Source organism: Setaria viridis, chromosome 3 (genome assembly GCF_005286985.2).
Source record: "Setaria viridis chromosome 3, Setaria_viridis_v4.0, whole genome shotgun sequence".
Lineage (NCBI taxonomy): Eukaryota > Viridiplantae > Streptophyta > Magnoliopsida > Poales > Poaceae > Setaria > Setaria viridis.
In genome coordinates, this window is record NC_048265.2 from 6,218,369 (window position 1) to 6,236,588 (window position 18,220).

Here is an 18,220-nt window from a genome sequence, read left to right on the forward strand (position 1 = left end):
CGCGCGAACAGCTACCTGTATACTGTGATTTATAGAACAACATGAAGTTTCATGAGATGTATTCCTATTTCTTATTTGGTGTAAAAATTTATCCATTTCGAGAACTAATTCATGTCTTAGGATCTGATTAGAATATAGGAATGTCAAAATCAAACTGTGTTCTGCTTCGTTGACTCAGGAGCCACCTTATCGTCATGGATCGCGGCTTTGCGTCCCCGGATCATGTCTATAGGTGTACCTCCATGCGCAGAGCAAGTAGAGAAAGAAGGAGACGAGCCCGAACATGGCGAGGAGCCAGTAGAACAGATCGAGGCGGCTGGCGTTGAGGTTAGCGCCGTCGAGCCAGCCATGTCCCCCGCCGTGGCGGGCGGTGGTGCGGTTGACCAACTGGATGAGGAAGCTCCCGAGCCACGACGCGACGCCGAGGATGCAGAAGACAATGGCGCCGCCGATGGACTTCATGCCGGCGGAGGCCTCGCTGTAAAAGAACTCGAGCAGGCCAACAAAGGATGTGACGTCCATCACGCCCAGCAGGAAGAACTGTGGCGTGAGCCAGAACACCGACATCGTCGGGGCCCCCGCGAACGCCCCGCTCCTCCGGCGGCCCTCCACGGCGGCGGCGACGGCGAGCGCCATGACGCTGAACACGAACCCAACGCCCACGCGCTGCAGGTGCGTGACGCCGCCGGCGTACCCCGTCGCGCGGCGCAGCCACGGCACGAAGAGCCGGTCGTAGGCGACCAGGGTGAGCATCTGGAAGACGATGGGGACGATGAAGAGGCTCGCCGGCGGGATGCTGGTTCCGCCGAGGCGGGTGTCCATGGTGCCGCCCTGCTGCACGGTGAGGGAGAGGAGCAGAGGGATGGGGACGTTGCCGAGGACGGAGCTGAGGAAGATGGGCACCATGCGGAGGATGATCTTGGCCTCCTCCACCTGCGTCACCGTGCACAGCGACCACCCCCGCGTGTCGCCGTCGTCCACCGCTGCCTTGTCGAGGAACCTTTGTACGTGAGCGACGAAAAGTCAATCAAACTGTGCACCAATTGTTATGAATTATGATCATGACAAACATATGCATGCGGTTTGCCGGCTTCCATGTTTGCACACCACGAATAATGGAGATTTAAAAATAAGCAATCATCAAACTATGGTTGTCTTTTGCTTTTGACAATTTCTCAGCGTGTTTGGTATGTTGAACCAAGTCTTTGGACTGACTATATATTGTAAGGTTGTGATGGTGCAATGCAGCCAATGGGCAGAACTTTAGTTTCATTATCTAGGAAAAATGTCTCCAAACTGAACATTATACATCAGATATTTTTATGGTCAAGATTTCAAAAGATTCACTATATCCAAAACATGAGTCTTTGCATCGTAACTGGAAAATGGCAACTATGAAAATTGCTTTTAGGTGTTTCTTTCAGTCCAATAAAGTTAATACGAAGACGACAGGACGCCCTCTTACTTGAAGCCTGAAGTTCTCTCCAGGAATTCAACGCTCGTGCCTGTGCTTTCAGTGACCACATGCTGCATCTCCATCTGATTCTCAGGCAATGATAACTTCCTCTTACGAAAGGCAGCTACGAAAACCTGTCAAAAAGTAAAAAAAAAAAAGGGGGGGGGGGCGCAACAAACAGATCATGTTTTTTGTTTGTTTAATTAATAAAAAATTCTTCTTGCTCACTCGGCGGATGAACCTATGTACCTGAAGGATTCTTGTGAGGGGGCTCCCCGTGGGCTTCTGGTGCCGGTAGAATGGCAAGCCGATGCCGACGACGACCGTGCCGACGAGCACCATGAGCGCAGAGAGGGCGAAGCTGAGGCCCCAGCCCTCGTTGTCCTGCACCCACACCAAGAAGACGAGCCCCACGAACCCTCCCAGCGAGATGCCGAAGGCGAACCAGTTGAAGAAGCTAATCTTGCCGTGCAGCTCCGCCGGGTCGTCGCCGTCGAACTGGTCGCCGCCCAGCGCCGCCGCGCATGCACGCAGTGAGCCCTCGCCGACGGGGATCAGGTACAGGCCCAGGCTGAGCAAGCTCAGGTTCCGACCGCTCACCGCCGTGCACTCGTCGGGGTGGTTGGTGACGTCGCACGGCGGCGGGTGCAGCGACGGGAAGTGAGCTTGGAATGCTAGGAGCATGTAGCCCTGTCCACCAAATCGTCACAACTTACCGAGATGAATTTTATCCAATATTGTTGTTTGCATACGTTTTCAATCTATATATTTTGCACGATGATATTTGTGATTGAAGGGAATATTTGCTAAGGGATTTACACAGATTCAGAACTACTCATCCATGATCAAATGATACTCACCATGATCTCGATGGGGGCGAAGATGAGGATGGTGTAGAAGCGCTTGATGTAGGAATCGGAGACGAAGGCACCGAGAAAGGAGAAGAAACATATAGCCCCGAAAAAGTTAGTGGAGGTGGTGGAGGCATCCTTCACTCCCATGTGCATCGTCCCATGCAAGTAGCTCACTAGATTCAATATCACCGGTATATTTGCTATATTTGCCATCACGATGAGAACTGTAAACACAGTGAAACATATGTGTTAACTGTTAACGATCATGATTTAGTATTAGCAAACATAAGCCTCAATATCAATGGTGTATTTGCTACGAAAAGGATAAGGATCAATGTACTGACAATGGATGAACACGCTGGCTTTCACTCCACCATGTCTCTTTTGGTTAACTGGCCGTCCCCTCCAGTCTGCAAGACCTTGCAAAGCCATAGTTTTCGGCAGTGTCCCAACACCTATGCTAAGGCCTGCAAAACAAACTTCTCTTGATTTTGGTGTTGCTCGAGCTCCTCACTATCTTTATAGGCAGCATGCATGTATATGCATGTATATGCATGTATGTATCTTAGACATATTATATATCTAAGTACCTATAAAAACCAAAACGAAAAGCCAAAACGAGTAGTATTTTGAGATGGAGGGAGTATCACTTTGTAGCAGAGCTATTCAATACTGGAAAAATAAAAGTGCACGCAAAATTTAGTGAGCTTTATTAAACTTATAATTCATCTGAACTCATCATGATTTCACATATTTTTCCATGTTAAATCTGACAACAAAAATCTCATCCAAAAACCTGATAGAAATATAGCGGCAGATGAAACAAAAATTTACACATGGACACATGGTTTACCAAATTAACAGACATTTACATAAATTTCTTTAAATTAATTCATCCTCATGTTTCTGTTGCCTAACCCCTGCTCTGTACATTCAGTTGTCGTGATACTGAATGACAATAACTATTTTGGTTGTTTTTGTTTGGTACCGTAGCTCAAACACATTTATATATAGGTAAGTTGTCAATGCATTCGCATGTAATATAATATACCCTTCACTTCATACAATTTATCTGATTATTTTATATGAGCTAACAAACAAATTATTTGAGTATATATGATTGTTCAAATCAACATCACGAAAGGTAAGTTCCAAGTCCTGTATTTTTGTTAAATTATTTATAGAAGAAATTGTGTCCTGTTAGGGACTTAGGAGGCTCTTCCTCCATCATGATGTACTTTCTTAGGACTATTTGCACCAGATATTATTATGAAACTCCCCCACCCCCCTTTTTTCTGGTGTGTTATCGCTGATACGGAACTTCTTGGTCCATTCAGCTTATCCAGCCAAGCGCTAAGATGCTAATACTTACAACTTCAAAGCAGAGATTAATTTATAAATTCTTGAGGAGAAATATAAGTCGTAGATATTTGATGTGCTGCCCTATAACTTATCAAATTGATGACTCATCTGGACTTATCATCTTCACTATATATAGAGATGTATAATGCACAAGAGCTGCCGCCACACAATGATTTGGAATATTATTTCCACCTGGAACCTGACCAAAAAAAATACCTTGGTAAGGAATCTGATGAAAAATATAGACACCCGATGAAACAAAAGAAATGCATCTCTAGTACTTTCAAATGTCCTCCCATGATTGACAATAACAATAATTTGATTAGTAGAGCAAACAGCACTTATATGTAGGTAAGCTGTCAGTGCATTATGATGCGGCCTATTTGTGTTCGTTGGATATACTCTTTTAAGAGTAGAGTCTTTCTTTTAATTTTTTTTTACTATTATTGATATTGTCCTGTGCAGTAGATGCCGCAACCTGTTTGCATTCTGTTTGTATGATTAAACTACTTTATCGGATCCAATAAAGAACTATTCGAGTACATGATTCTGCAAGAAGTTATCAACAACAATCAATTATTGGGAGATTAATAAAAGGTAAATCAAAAGTTCTTTATTTAAGTTTAACTATTATCATAAGAAATTTGGCCCTCACTGGCAGAAAATGCCAATGAGTATTAGTCCCGGTTAGAGAGACGCATAGGTGTTGAAAATCGAACCGGGACTAATCTGTTGAGACTAAAGTCCCCCCTCTTTAGTCCCGGGTATTTCACCCGGGACTAAAAATGTTCGACAAATAAAAAAAATGGACCACCCACATCATCCTGCCTGCTCCCACCACTGCTCCTTGCAGCTCCACCTCGACCACCGCACCACCTCCTCGAGCTCGCCCGCCAGACCTGAGTCTGCCGGCGCCAGCTCGGCTGCCCACTCAGCTCGCCCGCCCGCCCGCACCGCTGTGTCGCTCCGCCTGGAAGAAAGGGAAAGGAGGAGGAGAGAAGATACGGAAGAAGAGAAAGAGCGCTGCCTACGCGAGATAAGGGAGAAATGGAGAGGATGAGAGAAGAAAGGGGGAACTGAAGGTCCCGGTTGGTGAGGCAAGGCGTTTAGTCCCGGTTGAAAACACCAACCGGGACGGAACCCCCCTCCAGTTTCAGTTGGAATTACCAACCGGGACTAAAATTCCATTAAATTCTCAAGCAGTGGTAGCTTCCTTCTCCTAAACGCCGCCACGAAAACCTGTACTATCCACATAAATTAGTAAAAAGAAAATCAAACTTGCTTGTACCTGCAGTTTGCAAGAATTTCGTCAAATTTGTTAACATAGCGAGATGGCGAATGATGAATGAAATTATATATGTGCCTGAAGGATTCGCGTGACAGGGCTCCCAGTGGGCTTCCGGTGCCGGTAGAACGGCACCATGAGCGCAGCAAGCGCGAAGCCGAGGCCCCATCCCTTGTTGTCCTGCACCCACACCGAGATGACGAACCCAAGGAACCCTCCCATCGACATGCAGATTTCGAACCAGTTGAAGAAACTAATCTCTCTTTTTTTAGATTAAAAACAAGAAACTAATCTTGCCAGGAAGTTCTGTGGGATCGTCTTCATCGAACTGATCCCCACCCATCGCAGCCGCGCATGCTCGTAATGCGCTCTCGCCGATAGGAACTAGGTATAGGCCAAGGGTTAGCAAGCTCAGGTTCCGACCACTCACCGGAATGCACTCGTTGGGGCGGTTGATCATGTGATTGATTTAGATGCTTCAAGTGTTAACTTGTCACATGTATTTTATGTTACATTTGTTTTTTAGTACGAATATTTGTTTTTCAAAAAAGAAGTACATACTTTATTGAATCATCTATTTACACTAGATATTATTCAGAAGGGGCGTGGCAAAGTTCCACTGACTTTTCCCAGCATGGTATTCCTGATAAGCTACTTGTCTGGTAAGCTTTCAGCGATTTCATTCTTGGTGCACAACTCTAAGGTTATTTAACAGTTAGTACACAGATGGGACTGTACTATCATATTTAAGTGAAGGGCTCTCAATTTTCAAAAAAAAAAAAGAAGTGAAGGGCTCTTCTTTACGGTCATGGAAAAGTTATATTATTGCACTTAACACAACATTAATTATTGGGAAGTTAAAATGTGAGCTGCAATAGTTCTGTATAAGAGTGAAATTAATGGTAGAAAAAAATTTGTCTGTAAATTTTTGGATTTTGTGCAGGCACACACATCCAGCACGTGTGTCGATCGCCGCCCCACGAGCTGCATATCCCTGTACCTATACGTGCATGCCCCCAAGGGCCTACGTGAGGTGATGGTGCCGTATACGCCCGTACATGTTCGTCTTTGGGCTTATCCTAACACTACTTACTCCCTCTGCTCTCTCGCCAGGATTAATTTACGTTTATTACAGCGAAATATAACCCAATTTGAATGTCTGAAACGACGACAATTTTTGAGTTTTTGATTGATTTGGTGAAACTATACCCACCCCATAGTAGGATCACAAAATCCATAGTTTCTTCAGGACTCGTCAAGTTGTGCGTGGTCAGACCTCAGCTTGCTTCTTCAGGGACGCCGGAGACACCCTGTCATCCTCCATCCTGGATTGCATTGTCCTTGGATCATGCCTGTAGGTGTACCTCGACGCGCACAACAGGTAGAGGAGCAAGGAGACGAGTCCGAAGAGCGCGAGCAGCCAGTAGAAGAGGTCGAGGCGGCCGGCGTCGAGGTTGGCGCCGTCGAGCCACCCGGTGCCCCCGCCGCGGCGCGCGGTGGCGCGGTTGACCAACCGGATGAGTAAGCTCCCGAGCCAAGACGCGACGCCGAGGATGCAGAAGAACACGGCGCCGCCGATGGACTTCATGCCGGCGGATGCCTCGCCGTAGAAGAACTCGAGGAGGCCCACAAAGGAGGTGACGTCCATCACGCCCAGCAGGAAGAACTGCGGCGCCAGCCAGAACACCGACATCTCGGCGGCGGCGGCGGCGCCCATGCCCCTACGGCGGGCCTCCACCGCGGCGGCCGTGGAGAGCGCAACCACGCTGCACGCGAACCCGGCGCCGATGCGCTGCAGGTGCGTGACGCCACCGGCGTACCCCGTCGCGCGGCGCAGCCACGGCACCGCGGCGCGGTCGTAGGCGACGAGGATCAGCATCTGGAACACGACGGGGATGACGAACAGGCTCGCCGGCGGGACGTGGGCGGCGCCGAGCCGGGTGTCCATGGTGCCGCCCTGCTGCACGGTGAAGGTGAGGAGCAGCGGGATCGGGAGGTAGCCCAGGACGGAGCTGAGGAAGATGGGCAGCATGCGGAGGATGATCTTGGCCTCCTCCACCTGCGTCACCGTGCACAGCGACCACCGCCGCGTGTCGCCGTCGTCCACGGCTGCCTTGTCCAGGAACCTTTGAATTGATGCAGTACGGGAACCAAAGGTTAGTCAACGTGTGCGCACCAACTTTCTGTGCAGCACGGCGACCAAGTGGTCCAACTTTTTTGAAAATAAATCATCATTGCATTGGGTATACAGTATCTGTTATGACGTTGATTCGATCTAAGGATCGTCGTGACGTTGATTCGATCTAAGGATCGTCGTGACGCGAGACTTTCGTCATAAATTTTATATTTCATCACAAAAATACAATTTTTATAACATTTTTGCTTTGCACTACTACTATAGCAGAATGGCAAATCTATTGGAGTGAGACTAAAACTGGGAAAACCAATTTTCATTCTGCAGTGACAAAACTGCTGAGATGGCTTTGAGATTTGCACTGCAGTAGTGCAGTAACACACCTCTTGCTGCATGACAAAGTTCCAGCACAAAGTAGAATTGATTTGCTTGTATTCAAATATATATTTTTTTTGTTTTATTGTTTTTGTCCTAGACACAATGTGAAACAGAGGAGCACTGTTCTTGTTCTCGCCACCACTTACTTGAAGCCTGAAGTTCTCTCCAGCACTTCGATGCTGGTGCCTGTTCCTTGAGTGGCCTGATGCATCTCCATCAAATCATCAGGCACTGAAAGATTCCTCTTCCTAAAAGCAGCCACAAAAACCTGTGCTTCACACACACCAAAAAAAAGGGGGTCAGCAAAATAAGACAATAATTTCTTATAGGAAATTATGGTAACAATAAATTCCACTCCAAAATCTTATCAGCTTCTGGTGCCAAGTCGGAGCTGAATGTACCTGAAGGATTCTGGTGAGTGGGCTCCCCGTGGGCTTCTGGTGCCGGTAGAATGGCAGGCCGGCGAGGAGGACGATGGCGCCGAGGAGCGCCACGAGCGCGGAGAGCACGAAGCCGAGGTCCCAGCCCTCGTTGTTCTGCACCCACACCACGAAGACGAGCCCCACGAACCCTCCCAGCGAGATGCAGAAGGCGTACCAGTTGAAGAAGCTCATCTTGCCGCGGAGCTCCTCCGGGTCGCCGCCGTCGAACTGGTCGCCGCCCAGCGCCGCCGCGCACACGCGCACCGCGCCCTCGCCGAGCGGGATCACGTACAGGCCCAGGGTCAGCAGGCTCAGGTTCCGGCCGCTCACCGCCGTGCACTCCTCGGGGTGGTTGGTGATGTCGCACGGCGGCGGGTGCAGCGACGGGAAGTGCGCTTGGCATGCTAGGAGCATGTAACCCTGTCCATTGTTGGCAAGAAACAAGCTGATGATCAAACAGTTCAGCATCAAATAATTTGCAATCTAGCAATTTTTTTATGATACTCACCAAAATCTCGATGGTGGCGAATATGAGGATTGTGTAGAAGCGTTTGATGTAGGAGTCGGAGATGAAAGCACCAAACAAGGTGAAGACGCAGATTGCACCATACAAGTTAGTGGCTGTGGTGGAGGCGTCGGCGATGCCCATATGCATCGTGCCATGCAAGTAGCTCACTATGTTCAACAGCATTGGAATGTTTCCAATGTTTGTCATCACAACAAGGACTGCAAAAGAGAGTGGAATTAATAGACTCATCAATATTATTTTAATCTTTATTTACTCACATGCATCTTCTGGTTGCTGTGAAAATGTAGATTGCAGGAATCAATAATAAAAGCGTGTTTGAGAAATAATAACATTTTTTTCTCAATTAGTTTTAAAATTGATTTGTTTTACTTTTTAAATTGGGGGATATGATATTCCAGTACAATTAAATCGACTTCAACCGTTAGTTTAATTTTTGGTAATGTGTGGAAAATGGTGTTGTTACTTACAGTAGATGAACATGGTGGCTTTCGCCCCACCATGCTGCTTTGGGTTAACCAGCCGTCCCTTCCAGTCTACGAGGCCTTGACAAGCCATGGCTCCAGCTAGTTCTCAGCACCTATTGCACGCCAACAAGACTTCACTTGATGACCAAGCTCTTAGTTTTGTGTGTGTGTGTCACTCGCCTTATGATCTTTGCGAGCAACAAGTGCTTTTTATAGCCGTGGAATGTGAGAAACCCCATTGCGTCTTTTGTGTGCGTGTGTGTGTGGACATAAGGGCTGCTAGTTTGGTAAACTAAGCTCATATATGGTGCTGGCTTTTTCTCCGTGATCCTGACCCGTGTTTGATTACTAAAGGATTTTTGTGTGATTGCATCCTGAATAATAATTGTTACGGTACCTTCCACCAAATCACATGCATGATCCATTCGATACCTTGGAGCACTACTTTCTCATATACTTGCAGAGTAAGATAAGATTGCATTTTTACATAACTGGGGTAAAAACATATTGGGCTTTTCCGACCAGTATCCCTCGAACGAGCCAAAGCCAAAATGATCCACATATCCTGACTATTGTGGAGGAGCTCTAGCCAAGAAGGCATTTAGGGAAATGTTTGTCCATCTTCTAATAAAAAGGTAAAGTGGGGGAATTATTTTTTGCGAAAGAGAGCATAGAAGAAACCCAAAACCGATTTGTTAAGGAAAGAATAAATTTCCCAAAACCAAGCTACCTCTTGTTCCTATACTACTGTCTTAAAAAAAATTACAGTTTGCATTGGGATAATATAATAGTGCTAATATTAATGACTTTGGTAGACTTCATGCAAATAGAGATATGGTTTTGTGAGACACTATGTGAAAAAGAAAGTGTGGAACACTGTGCCGTTAGAAGTGTGGTTGCCTTAAACTGTTGCTTAAAATATGTTTTTTCTCAGTAGTTTTGATGAACTTATATATTTTATTTAAATTTACTCTTAGGGAAACAATGACCTGAAACAAGGAAAACGTGGTGGTCAAATTGAGCCAACTAAATAAAGGGTTTTTGAAATGGCAGCAGTGCAACATTCATCATTTTCATTTAGTGATCACATCTATATCCACGATATCTGTTCAAGACTTATCCAGTAAACGTGCTGCAATCCTCCTCCTTTGGCTAGATATTTTTCCATCATTTGTCTTTTCTCGGAGAGCGACTAGACAGCATGTAAGACCCCAGAATAGTCATTAACTTTATCGGCAGCAAGTTATAGAATTGATTTCTCACAGAAATGGCCGTTGAACCTAAAAGGTGGTAAGTGCGGTGTTGGCCATTAGCTCATGGAATGTCGGGGTAGCCAAATGTGCCACATCCTAGGTAGTTAGCTACCTAGGTAGTAGGCACGCATGCTCCGTGACAGCAAGTGATCCATCACCTGAGGCATCATCTTCAATAGTTGGTTCAATAGTTAGCATCATCTTCTAGAAAAAAAAACTATGATATATAGATTCCAAAATCAACTTTTAGCCTAGCCCATCAAAAGGAAGGGCCCACATATGCATAGCAGAAAACTTACGCCGCAGTCCTCGATTTATAAGCTTATAAAAGTATCCCCAAACTATTTAATTCATGCAGTGGGCTATACCTAATAAACCAACACGCAAACCACACGGACCAACACCATAGTTATGTGAACCGCCCAACCGGGGTCTCAACGGCGCTGACATGGACGGTCTAGGAGTTTATTGGTGAGACATATGGGTGGCGGTCTAGTCTACTTATTGGTGGTTATCGGACATCACAGTGTTTGTGTTTTATTTAAACAATTATTGTAGGGTGTGTATACTGGTTATGCAGAGAACATGAGTGGTTTTCCATGATTTTTATATCAACTTAATGTAACAAACTTGAAAATTAATAAAGCTTCGTTTATTGAAAAATATGGCTGGCTACTAGAAGCTCACTTGCTGCATACCAAGCAAACAAACACTTACTAATATAAGCAACAAACTGATAATTATGTGCTTTACTGAGATTTATCCACATCAAAGAATATATAGATTCACCAACTAAATCTTCATTCATAAAAGCTATGAGCCATTTTTTTGTGGCGAACCACCGCGGTGAGGCATGGCCTCAAGCGCACCTCACCTGAACAGGAAATGGTGGTGCGTAGCTACCACGCTACTCCCTAAAAAGGCATTGTTCTCAGCACTACGACCCACTACTAGTGATTAGTGAAGGCATGTATCACAAGGATCTTTATTTTCTCGGCCTGCATCCACAGATTAGACATCATGTTGTGATAATGCTACTTTCTAGGAAGCGTACATCATTTTGACTTTGCTAGCAAAAAGGTAAGATAATTCATGAAAAAGAATAATCCTTTTGGCATTATCCACACACAAGGTTGAGTTGGAGGACACACAAGATGCCCTGTACATGCCATTGAACCATTGGCAGTCCACTGACGAGTGATCTCAGTGAGTTAAGACGTCACCATCCTCTGCCATACGTTGTGATTTCAGTTGCTAATGCTGTTTAGTTGGACAGGGAAATAACTAAGTGCGATATATACGCCGGCATTTGCTGTGTAATTAGGTAGTGCTTGTTTGGCCACTCAAATAACAAGAGGACACAGAGGATGAAAGCTACTGGTCTGTGGTCACCATTCGCTCTACTTCCTAAGGCTGGTCACTGTTAAGCTAGCTAGAACCTGCACTGGTTACATTCATTGTGGGATCAGGTTATGGATGACCGTACGCTCTGATCCCCGTAGAACACAGTGTGAGGCGACCGATGTAGACGCGGGAAAAAAAAAAGCTGTTGATATTTTTGTAAAGCAATTTCTGTTTTCGCTTGAGCTTTAGTACCACTTATCTTACATCGTACTTATCTCATACGCCAAACTGGTGAATGCACCCGAAACCTAGTACTGTGAGCACAATCGACTTTTGTAGCACGCTGGCTGCTTGACCAGCAGCGCGAGCTGGGCTGCTGCCGGCCCGCTAGTGTGCTTACAAGCCTGGCCTAGCACGATGGCTTACAGCTACCCTGCATGAAATTTTTTTACTGATTTTGTTACCCGCGTCAATCGTTTCTGGCCCTCGAGAACTGGAATGTTATCTAGGCATTCCCTAGATTTTACTGATATGGACTAAAAAAAATAAGAGAACTATGCCACGATGGGCCGATGGCGACACGTGCCCCGAAAGTGTATCTTCTGTCCCCTCAATTTTTCTTTTTTGAGCCTTTCCGTCTCCTCAATTGGCAGTGCAACTAGATGTTAGGTGGTTGGGCCACTGCTTATTCAAAATCGGACAACTAACATAAAGCCCACCGGGCCAGAAGCTACTACCCTTCTAGGCCAGCAGACCAACTAAAACCTCAGTACGTCAGAACAAAATATTAAGTATGAACATAACAGAATATTTGATACATGAACGGGTTAAGTAGTATGCAGAGATTAAATTGTTCTACGGTGAAACCACGGAACCAAGTGTTTATATGTGAGTTTGCAGTGTGATAGTAAAATATTCCAAGAGGATACTAAGTTGGATGATTTTTTTTTCTTTATATGAAAATCGTAGCTCTCAATAAGATCTACTTATATAGTTGACAAGCTTTTAATTTAATGTCATCAAGATTCCTAAATATCAATAAAAAGATCCGGTCAATAAAGGTCGAGAGGTTAATTACCCATGGCAGCTCCGAGGGAATATAACCGACGACGTTGGATGCCATAACTAGGTACCACGTCGCCATGCACCTTTGCCTGGATCTGGAGAGAGATCGAGGCAGCAAGAAGCTAGCAAAGCAGATGTGGGTGTGTGGTCCATGAGATCCCTATTTAGATCCAACATGGTGCCGGAGCCACAGTGCGTGAGGGCCACCGTTCCACACGCACCAGCAATGCTGAATTTTTGAATAATTTACCAAGTAATTTGCTTTATCGACATTGCAATGCTATAAGAACAAGACCACATTTTTGCAAGATAGGAGGAGATCGGACAGTCGGCATTTTCTCAGCAAATGCCTCGGGGTTTCCTGAATAACGACGAGGAAGAAAAATTACCCCGGGTAATAATATATACTGTCCATGTCGGCGAAGGAAGAATATAATGGAACACCGTCAAGTTAATGATTGGCCTTGCAGGTACGATGAAGAAACAGGAACGGCAGGCACCATTATACATTGTCCATTGAGGACTCACGATCAGCAGCAGCGGGCACGCGAAATCATGTGGCCACCAGCAGCGGAGCAACTGACGACGGCAGGTGGCGATGCGTGTGGCTGTGGCCTCACAGTGTTCATGTGAAGCGCTGCAGCAGTGGTCGATCGGAACAGTCCTCGATCATCTTCAATTCCCCCCACGCAATCAATTCGTTTCCGCCGTTTCTCTGCTCTTTCGCCTGGTTTACCGGCGAAGAAAGAAACAGAGGCCGGATCAGGGGAACCGTCAGGTGAGTACTGGACAGTGGGCACTAGCAGGAGCGGTAGTTTTTCATGGTAAAAAATAGTGGAAACGGCTCCTAGTCTCCTACCTCCTGGCTCCCTCTCTTCTCTTGAGCTGACTCAACAGGTGCACTTGTTTCGGTTTCCAGGTGAAACGAAAAGAGTTGATAACTCAAGATGGCCTGTGCATGTACATCTCATTTCTTGGAGAAAAGTTACTCTCTTTAATTTGTAAAGACAGAATTCACATGGAACCGACTACCAAAGGCAACTGTCATGCATGTTCAAAGCTCCGGCTTCTAATCTGCCACCATTAGATCATGTATGGCACATGATTTGCATTTCTTTTTCTGTCTGAATCCAACAGGGTTGTGTTTAGTTTTGTTCCAGACTTTCAGTCAAAGCGCAAACGGCAGATCTTTGTGCAGAATAGTTGGAGAAAGGGAGAGAGAATCAGAGGGAGGCGTTGGCGTTAAACAAATCAAGCACAAATATATATATGCCAATGATTAAGAACAACAATAACAGGGATGATCCATTAATCTATTCATCCTATGAGCTCCCAACTAGATGCACACATTTTCCAACGAACTAGTATTCTGGAGATGGGTGATGACCACTGCATAGGCAGGAAAGGGGATAGCTTGCACAAGACTACAAAAGAGAACAGCAAGGTTGCCAGGTGATGAAGGCTCAACCCCTCCATTGCCAATATTAGCCTCCATACAGAAAATATATGAAATTGTTTTATTTACTTCATAATGAGATTAACATTTTATTTGTTCTTGTACAAAATGTGTTACTTTAAATTTTGTGTGGTGATAGTTTAGAGAACAAATATATATCATGTATGTGTTATATATCAAACTTTTAATAATTATTGTAAATTATCGATACTTAGTTTTACCATTAAACTATGAAAATGCATAAAAATAATTAAAATGTAAATACCCTCTCTTACATGCATCTGTTATGGCTTCATCCATCCCTCTAAAAGTATCTAAACTTGAAAGTTATCTTGTACGGGGAGAAATTTTTTACTAGAGGGTGAAATTTTTTTAGAAGAAGGGTTGGATTTCATTATCACAGTACGTTTACATCCAGCCCCTTGAACAGGGTGCCTCTAACGATAGGAAAAATTACAATGAATTCCACAACAGGAGCACCCAATGATCCTCGTCGCCGCCGACCGCCATTGCTGTTGCTCGAGCCTTCTCCATCTCCCACAATGAAGAAGAACCCAAGATGAAACTCACGGTCGGAACCTGAATCAACAAAAAGATCTTCAAAGCCCATCATCAGCACACTAGAAGCATGATGTTTATCCGTTGAACGCTCCGGTAGTCCTCGCATTCACTGGGCTCCGTCGTCGATCGCCTCACCAATGACACCCAAGCAGCAATCCTACAAAGGTAATTGAAGAACACCAGCTCACACACACGAGCAAGTGGAGAACAAACCGAGTCTGACCTAGCTTTATTACTTTGGACGAGAAACCGAGTGAATTGTGTAATAATGTAGTATATGTGGGTTAAAGGAACAAATTGAACGGTTTTGGATTACCTGTTATGCATTGAAAGCAAAGTTACAGAATGGGATATTCCGATAATCATATTGTCCATTTCGGAGACCCTCGACGACAGTGACCTTATGAACCCATTTCGCCACTATGGTCCCATTGATGCTTTTGTTCGGGCTCATAACTTTTTGAAAGGAATCAAGAAAAGAAATATTAAAGAGATTTTTTTAGCTCAATCGTACAAAATCGTGCACATCAACACACCCACGTACGCACGCCATGCAAAATTGTAGCTCCTCCTAAAAACACAAAGGTTCCACCACAGCCCATGCTTAAAATCAAATGTCTTGAGGATTTTCACTTTCACCCACGCGCGATGAACAAATCAAACAGCAAGTTGTCGAAACAGCGCCTACACGACACGTGCGCTCCTGCATATCGGAGGAAGTGCAAGCGTTAGTTGGGAGAAGCAGAGGTGGATGCCACGTCGGCATCTCGAGCTGCTGGATCTGTCACCGGCGAGTGACGACGTGGGCCACCGGATTTGTATCGAGATCCGGCACCGGAGGAATAGTAGTGCTGGAGGCTCACCTGCTCCTGAAAACCAGAAATCTGAATCTGAATAATGTGGGCACCTACCTGCCTGACCCCCACAATGTCACGGTTCCTAGCTAGCTACGGAAAGGAACCAAGCCAGCCAGCATCAAACACATGAACAACCTCAAGCTAGCAAGTGCATGCTTTGGTTTGGAGGTTTTGTTTCATCAGGCTCGCTGATTGATGATGTTCTTCAGGTAATGCCAGCCTTGTGATCAATCAATAATCCAACCCCTGACAGGCATCTACTAATTTCTGCATGGAACCGGCTGTCAGGCCAGCACTGTTGTCCAGACCACATCCACTGTCCGGCCAGCGCATCAGGCACAGGTGTCCTCTCTTTTCGCTAAAACAAACAGTAAAATCCCTTGGGTGGGGGTCACTACATAACAAAGAACAAATTACCGTGGGCACCCAGATGTCCATGTCGGCAGCTAGAGACGGTAGGATAACCATTTGGGTTTGGCGGTTAGCTTGGCAGCACAATGATCAGGACGCATGATCGCCGAGCACGCCAACTCATGTGCGGAACAGTGAGCCCGAGGCGGAGCGTTCATGTGAAGCTGCAGTGCAGTGGCGCGAGCAAACCGACGGAACTCACTCAAGCACTAATCGCTCATGGGTCCGAGTCCTTTTTGGCCTTCCGTTTCAATTCAATTCATGATTGTGGCAGCAACAGGGAAGCTGATGGATGGGTAACCGGCAAAGGAACAGGCGCCGGCTCAGGTGAAAGAACTAGTGGCTTTCTTTTCTTCTTTTCTTTATGTTTTTGCCTTTGAAACTGTTCATTAGTTTCAGTACTAGTTAGTGGAGCAAGTTCATTACTGTACCATAATCGCGAAAATAAACAATCAATTCTTCTGGTAGCAGACGGCCGCATGACAGAAACGCTTGTTCATTATCTTTTTTAGGATTTTTTTTTTGGAGTTTCAGGAGAGGGGAAGAAAAGGCTCACTGCATATGCAGGGCAACATGACAAAAGGCACTCTTTAATTGTGTGACGGTTCACATGGAACTGGTGTAGAAGAAAATTGTCATGTTCTCAAAGTTCAGTGTTCCCAACTGTTAGCCAGCCTTCCAGTCCAGGTGGTATCTGGCTTGGAATCTTTCGATTCGAGCTGGAAACGCACTTAAAAAATTCAGAAACAGCAGTGCACATGACTGCATCTTTTTTCCTCTGAATCCATCAGCTCCGATTCTAGTCAAAGCGCAGATCTTTGCACCAAGACTTGACTAAACAAGTAGAGTAGTAGCACAGGGGAGAAGGATTAAGAAATCAGTCACAGACAGATGCCAATGATTAACAACAGCAAATCAAGCGGACAGCTGTGGCGACTAATGATTAAGAACGGCAACAAGAAGATTGGGATCCATCGACTTATTTATTCACTCTGATCGATCCCCCAATAGGCACTACATTAATCAATTACTCTGAACATTATTCCGATAGGTTACTACAAATACTAGTTTATTTCCTGGAGATCGAGTGGCTGGGCGCTGAGTTGGCACTAGGCAGCAGGCAGGTCGCTCAGCTGGATCGGCGAGAAGCAAGTCGGCCACCAAACTCCCCAGCACCCCAGCTGCAATCATGGCAGCCGCCAACGCCCGCCGTCGCAGCATGCAGCAGGGACGGGGACGCCGCGCTCCGATCACTTTACAGCAGCAGCAGTGACGCGCTCGCGATCTGATCCCGTCATCGTCCAGCGGGATACTGGCCTCTCGGTTGATCGATCGGTCATTTAATTTGGTTTTCGTCGTCGGCGATCGTTTCTCCTGGCGGCGTAGTGCTCGCCGTGCGCGTCACCGGCAGACGGCGTTCAGCTGCAGAGGCGGACGGTGCACGCCACGGCCTGCGCCCAGTACTTGAGCCGCGCTTTCACCTCGTCGGGGCTGTCGCCTGCGACATGACATCCAAGAGGAAGAAGGAAGGAAATGGGTAAGGACGACAGATGCTGACAAAGAAGAGAACAAATCGTACGCCGACGACGAGTGGGCGTTCTTCTTGGTTCCGTGACGGGGAAAGATTCCATCTTGATGTGGACAAGTTGTCTTTCTCCGGCGACCAAGGAAGGAAATCCAAGTCCGTCACGGATCCAAGTCGGCTTACTTACCGGGGCTGGAGATCTTCCAGTTGGTGACGGGCGGCGTCGCCGGCGTGGCGGCGGCGAAGGCGGCGTCGGGGGCGGAGTCCGCCTGGTGGTGCTTGTCGTCGAGGAGGCGCTGGCTCATGGAGTAGCAGAGCTCGAGCGCCGGGAGCGTGCCGCGGAGCTCGGGGATCTCGTCGTAACTGAACCCGAACCCCAGGTCGGCGCAACCCTTGAGCTCCTCGAGGTCGTCGTCCGTCAGGCTGCGGGACCGGCCCACCCCGTCGTCCTGCCCCGCGCCGCCGCCGTCTGAGGCGAGCAGGACGGGCCTCGCGTCGCGCCGCCCCGGCCACGCCGCCTCCCACTGCGCCCCGCGCCACATGTCCTCCGCCTCCGGCTCGTGGGCACCGGGCGCCGCGTTGGCGGCGGCGGCGGCGCCGGAGTGGACGATCTGCCTGTTGGCGCGGCGGCGCCGGCGGTTGCGCGGCCGGCGGAGGAGGGAAGCGGCGGGAGGCGGGGACGGCGGAGGGGATGATGCGGAGGTGGTGGACGAGGAGGAAGACGAGGATGCGGCGGCGAGCTCGGAGTCAGAACTCCACATCTCGGGCCGGCGTGTGCGGTCTTTGCTGCGTCGCGCGGGGGAGGGGAGTGGGGAGGGAGGCGAGAGAGGTGGGGAGGTGTGAAATGGTGGCGAGTGGGTGGGG

General features: G+C 47.1%; 3 protein-coding genes across 3 annotated transcripts; all 3 read right to left on the reverse strand.

The window, feature by feature from the left end:
* On the reverse strand, positions 1 to 2,806 carry LOC117850165 (protein NRT1/ PTR FAMILY 4.3). The gene is made up of 5 exons (XM_034731971.2): positions 2,655 to 2,806; positions 2,317 to 2,534; positions 1,706 to 2,146; positions 1,466 to 1,590; positions 1 to 1,000 (listed from the first exon to the last, which is right to left on the reverse strand). The coding sequence occupies exons 1-5, from the start codon at positions 2,740 to 2,742 to the stop codon at positions 193 to 195; spliced, it is 1,680 nt and encodes a 559-aa protein (XP_034587862.1). The 5' UTR covers positions 2,743 to 2,806; the 3' UTR covers positions 1 to 192.
* Positions 2,807 to 5,848: 3,042 nt separating this feature from the next.
* LOC117847275 (protein NRT1/ PTR FAMILY 4.3) lies at positions 5,849 to 9,089 on the reverse strand. The gene is made up of 5 exons (XM_034728453.2): positions 8,888 to 9,089; positions 8,400 to 8,617; positions 7,871 to 8,311; positions 7,616 to 7,737; positions 5,849 to 7,083 (listed from the first exon to the last, which is right to left on the reverse strand). The coding sequence occupies exons 1-5, from the start codon at positions 8,973 to 8,975 to the stop codon at positions 6,228 to 6,230; spliced, it is 1,725 nt and encodes a 574-aa protein (XP_034584344.1). The 5' UTR covers positions 8,976 to 9,089; the 3' UTR covers positions 5,849 to 6,227.
* A 7,706-nt stretch (positions 9,090 to 16,795) lies between these two features.
* Positions 16,796 to 18,220, reverse strand: LOC117846944 (uncharacterized). Its single transcript, XM_034728068.2, has 2 exons — positions 17,544 to 18,220; positions 16,796 to 17,329 (listed from the first exon to the last, which is right to left on the reverse strand). The coding sequence occupies exons 1-2, from the start codon at positions 18,115 to 18,117 to the stop codon at positions 17,250 to 17,252; spliced, it is 654 nt and encodes a 217-aa protein (XP_034583959.1). The 5' UTR covers positions 18,118 to 18,220; the 3' UTR covers positions 16,796 to 17,249.

What these genes read in the sequence shown, in the direction of transcription:
- LOC117850165 (XM_034731971.2), bottom strand. Translation starts at nt 2,742, where the DNA reads ATGGCTTTGCAAGGTCTTGCAGACTGGAGGGGACGGCCAGTTAACCAA. An exon ending in AGCCAGCGTGTTCATCCATT is followed by an intron (nt 2,535 to 2,654) that starts GTCAGTACATTG and finishes CTGTGTTTACAG; the next exon opens with TTCTCATCGTGATGGCAAAT. An exon ending in GAGAGAACTTCAGGCTTCAA is followed by an intron (nt 1,001 to 1,465) that starts GTAAGAGGGCGT and finishes TCACGTACAAAG; the next exon opens with GTTCCTCGACAAGGCAGCGG.
- LOC117847275 (XM_034728453.2), bottom strand. Translation starts at nt 8,975, where the DNA reads ATGGCTTGTCAAGGCCTCGTAGACTGGAAGGGACGGCTGGTTAACCCA. An exon ending in AGCCACCATGTTCATCTACT is followed by an intron (nt 8,618 to 8,887) that starts GTAAGTAACAAC and finishes TCTCTTTTGCAG; the next exon opens with TCCTTGTTGTGATGACAAAC. An exon ending in TCGCCACCATCGAGATTTTG is followed by an intron (nt 8,312 to 8,399) that starts GTGAGTATCATA and finishes AACAATGGACAG; the next exon opens with GGTTACATGCTCCTAGCATG.
- LOC117846944 (XM_034728068.2), bottom strand. Translation starts at nt 18,117, where the DNA reads ATGTGGAGTTCTGACTCCGAGCTCGCCGCCGCATCCTCGTCTTCCTCC. An exon ending in CTGGAAGATCTCCAGCCCCG is followed by an intron (nt 17,330 to 17,543) that starts GTAAGTAAGCCG and finishes GTCATGTCGCAG; the next exon opens with GCGACAGCCCCGACGAGGTG.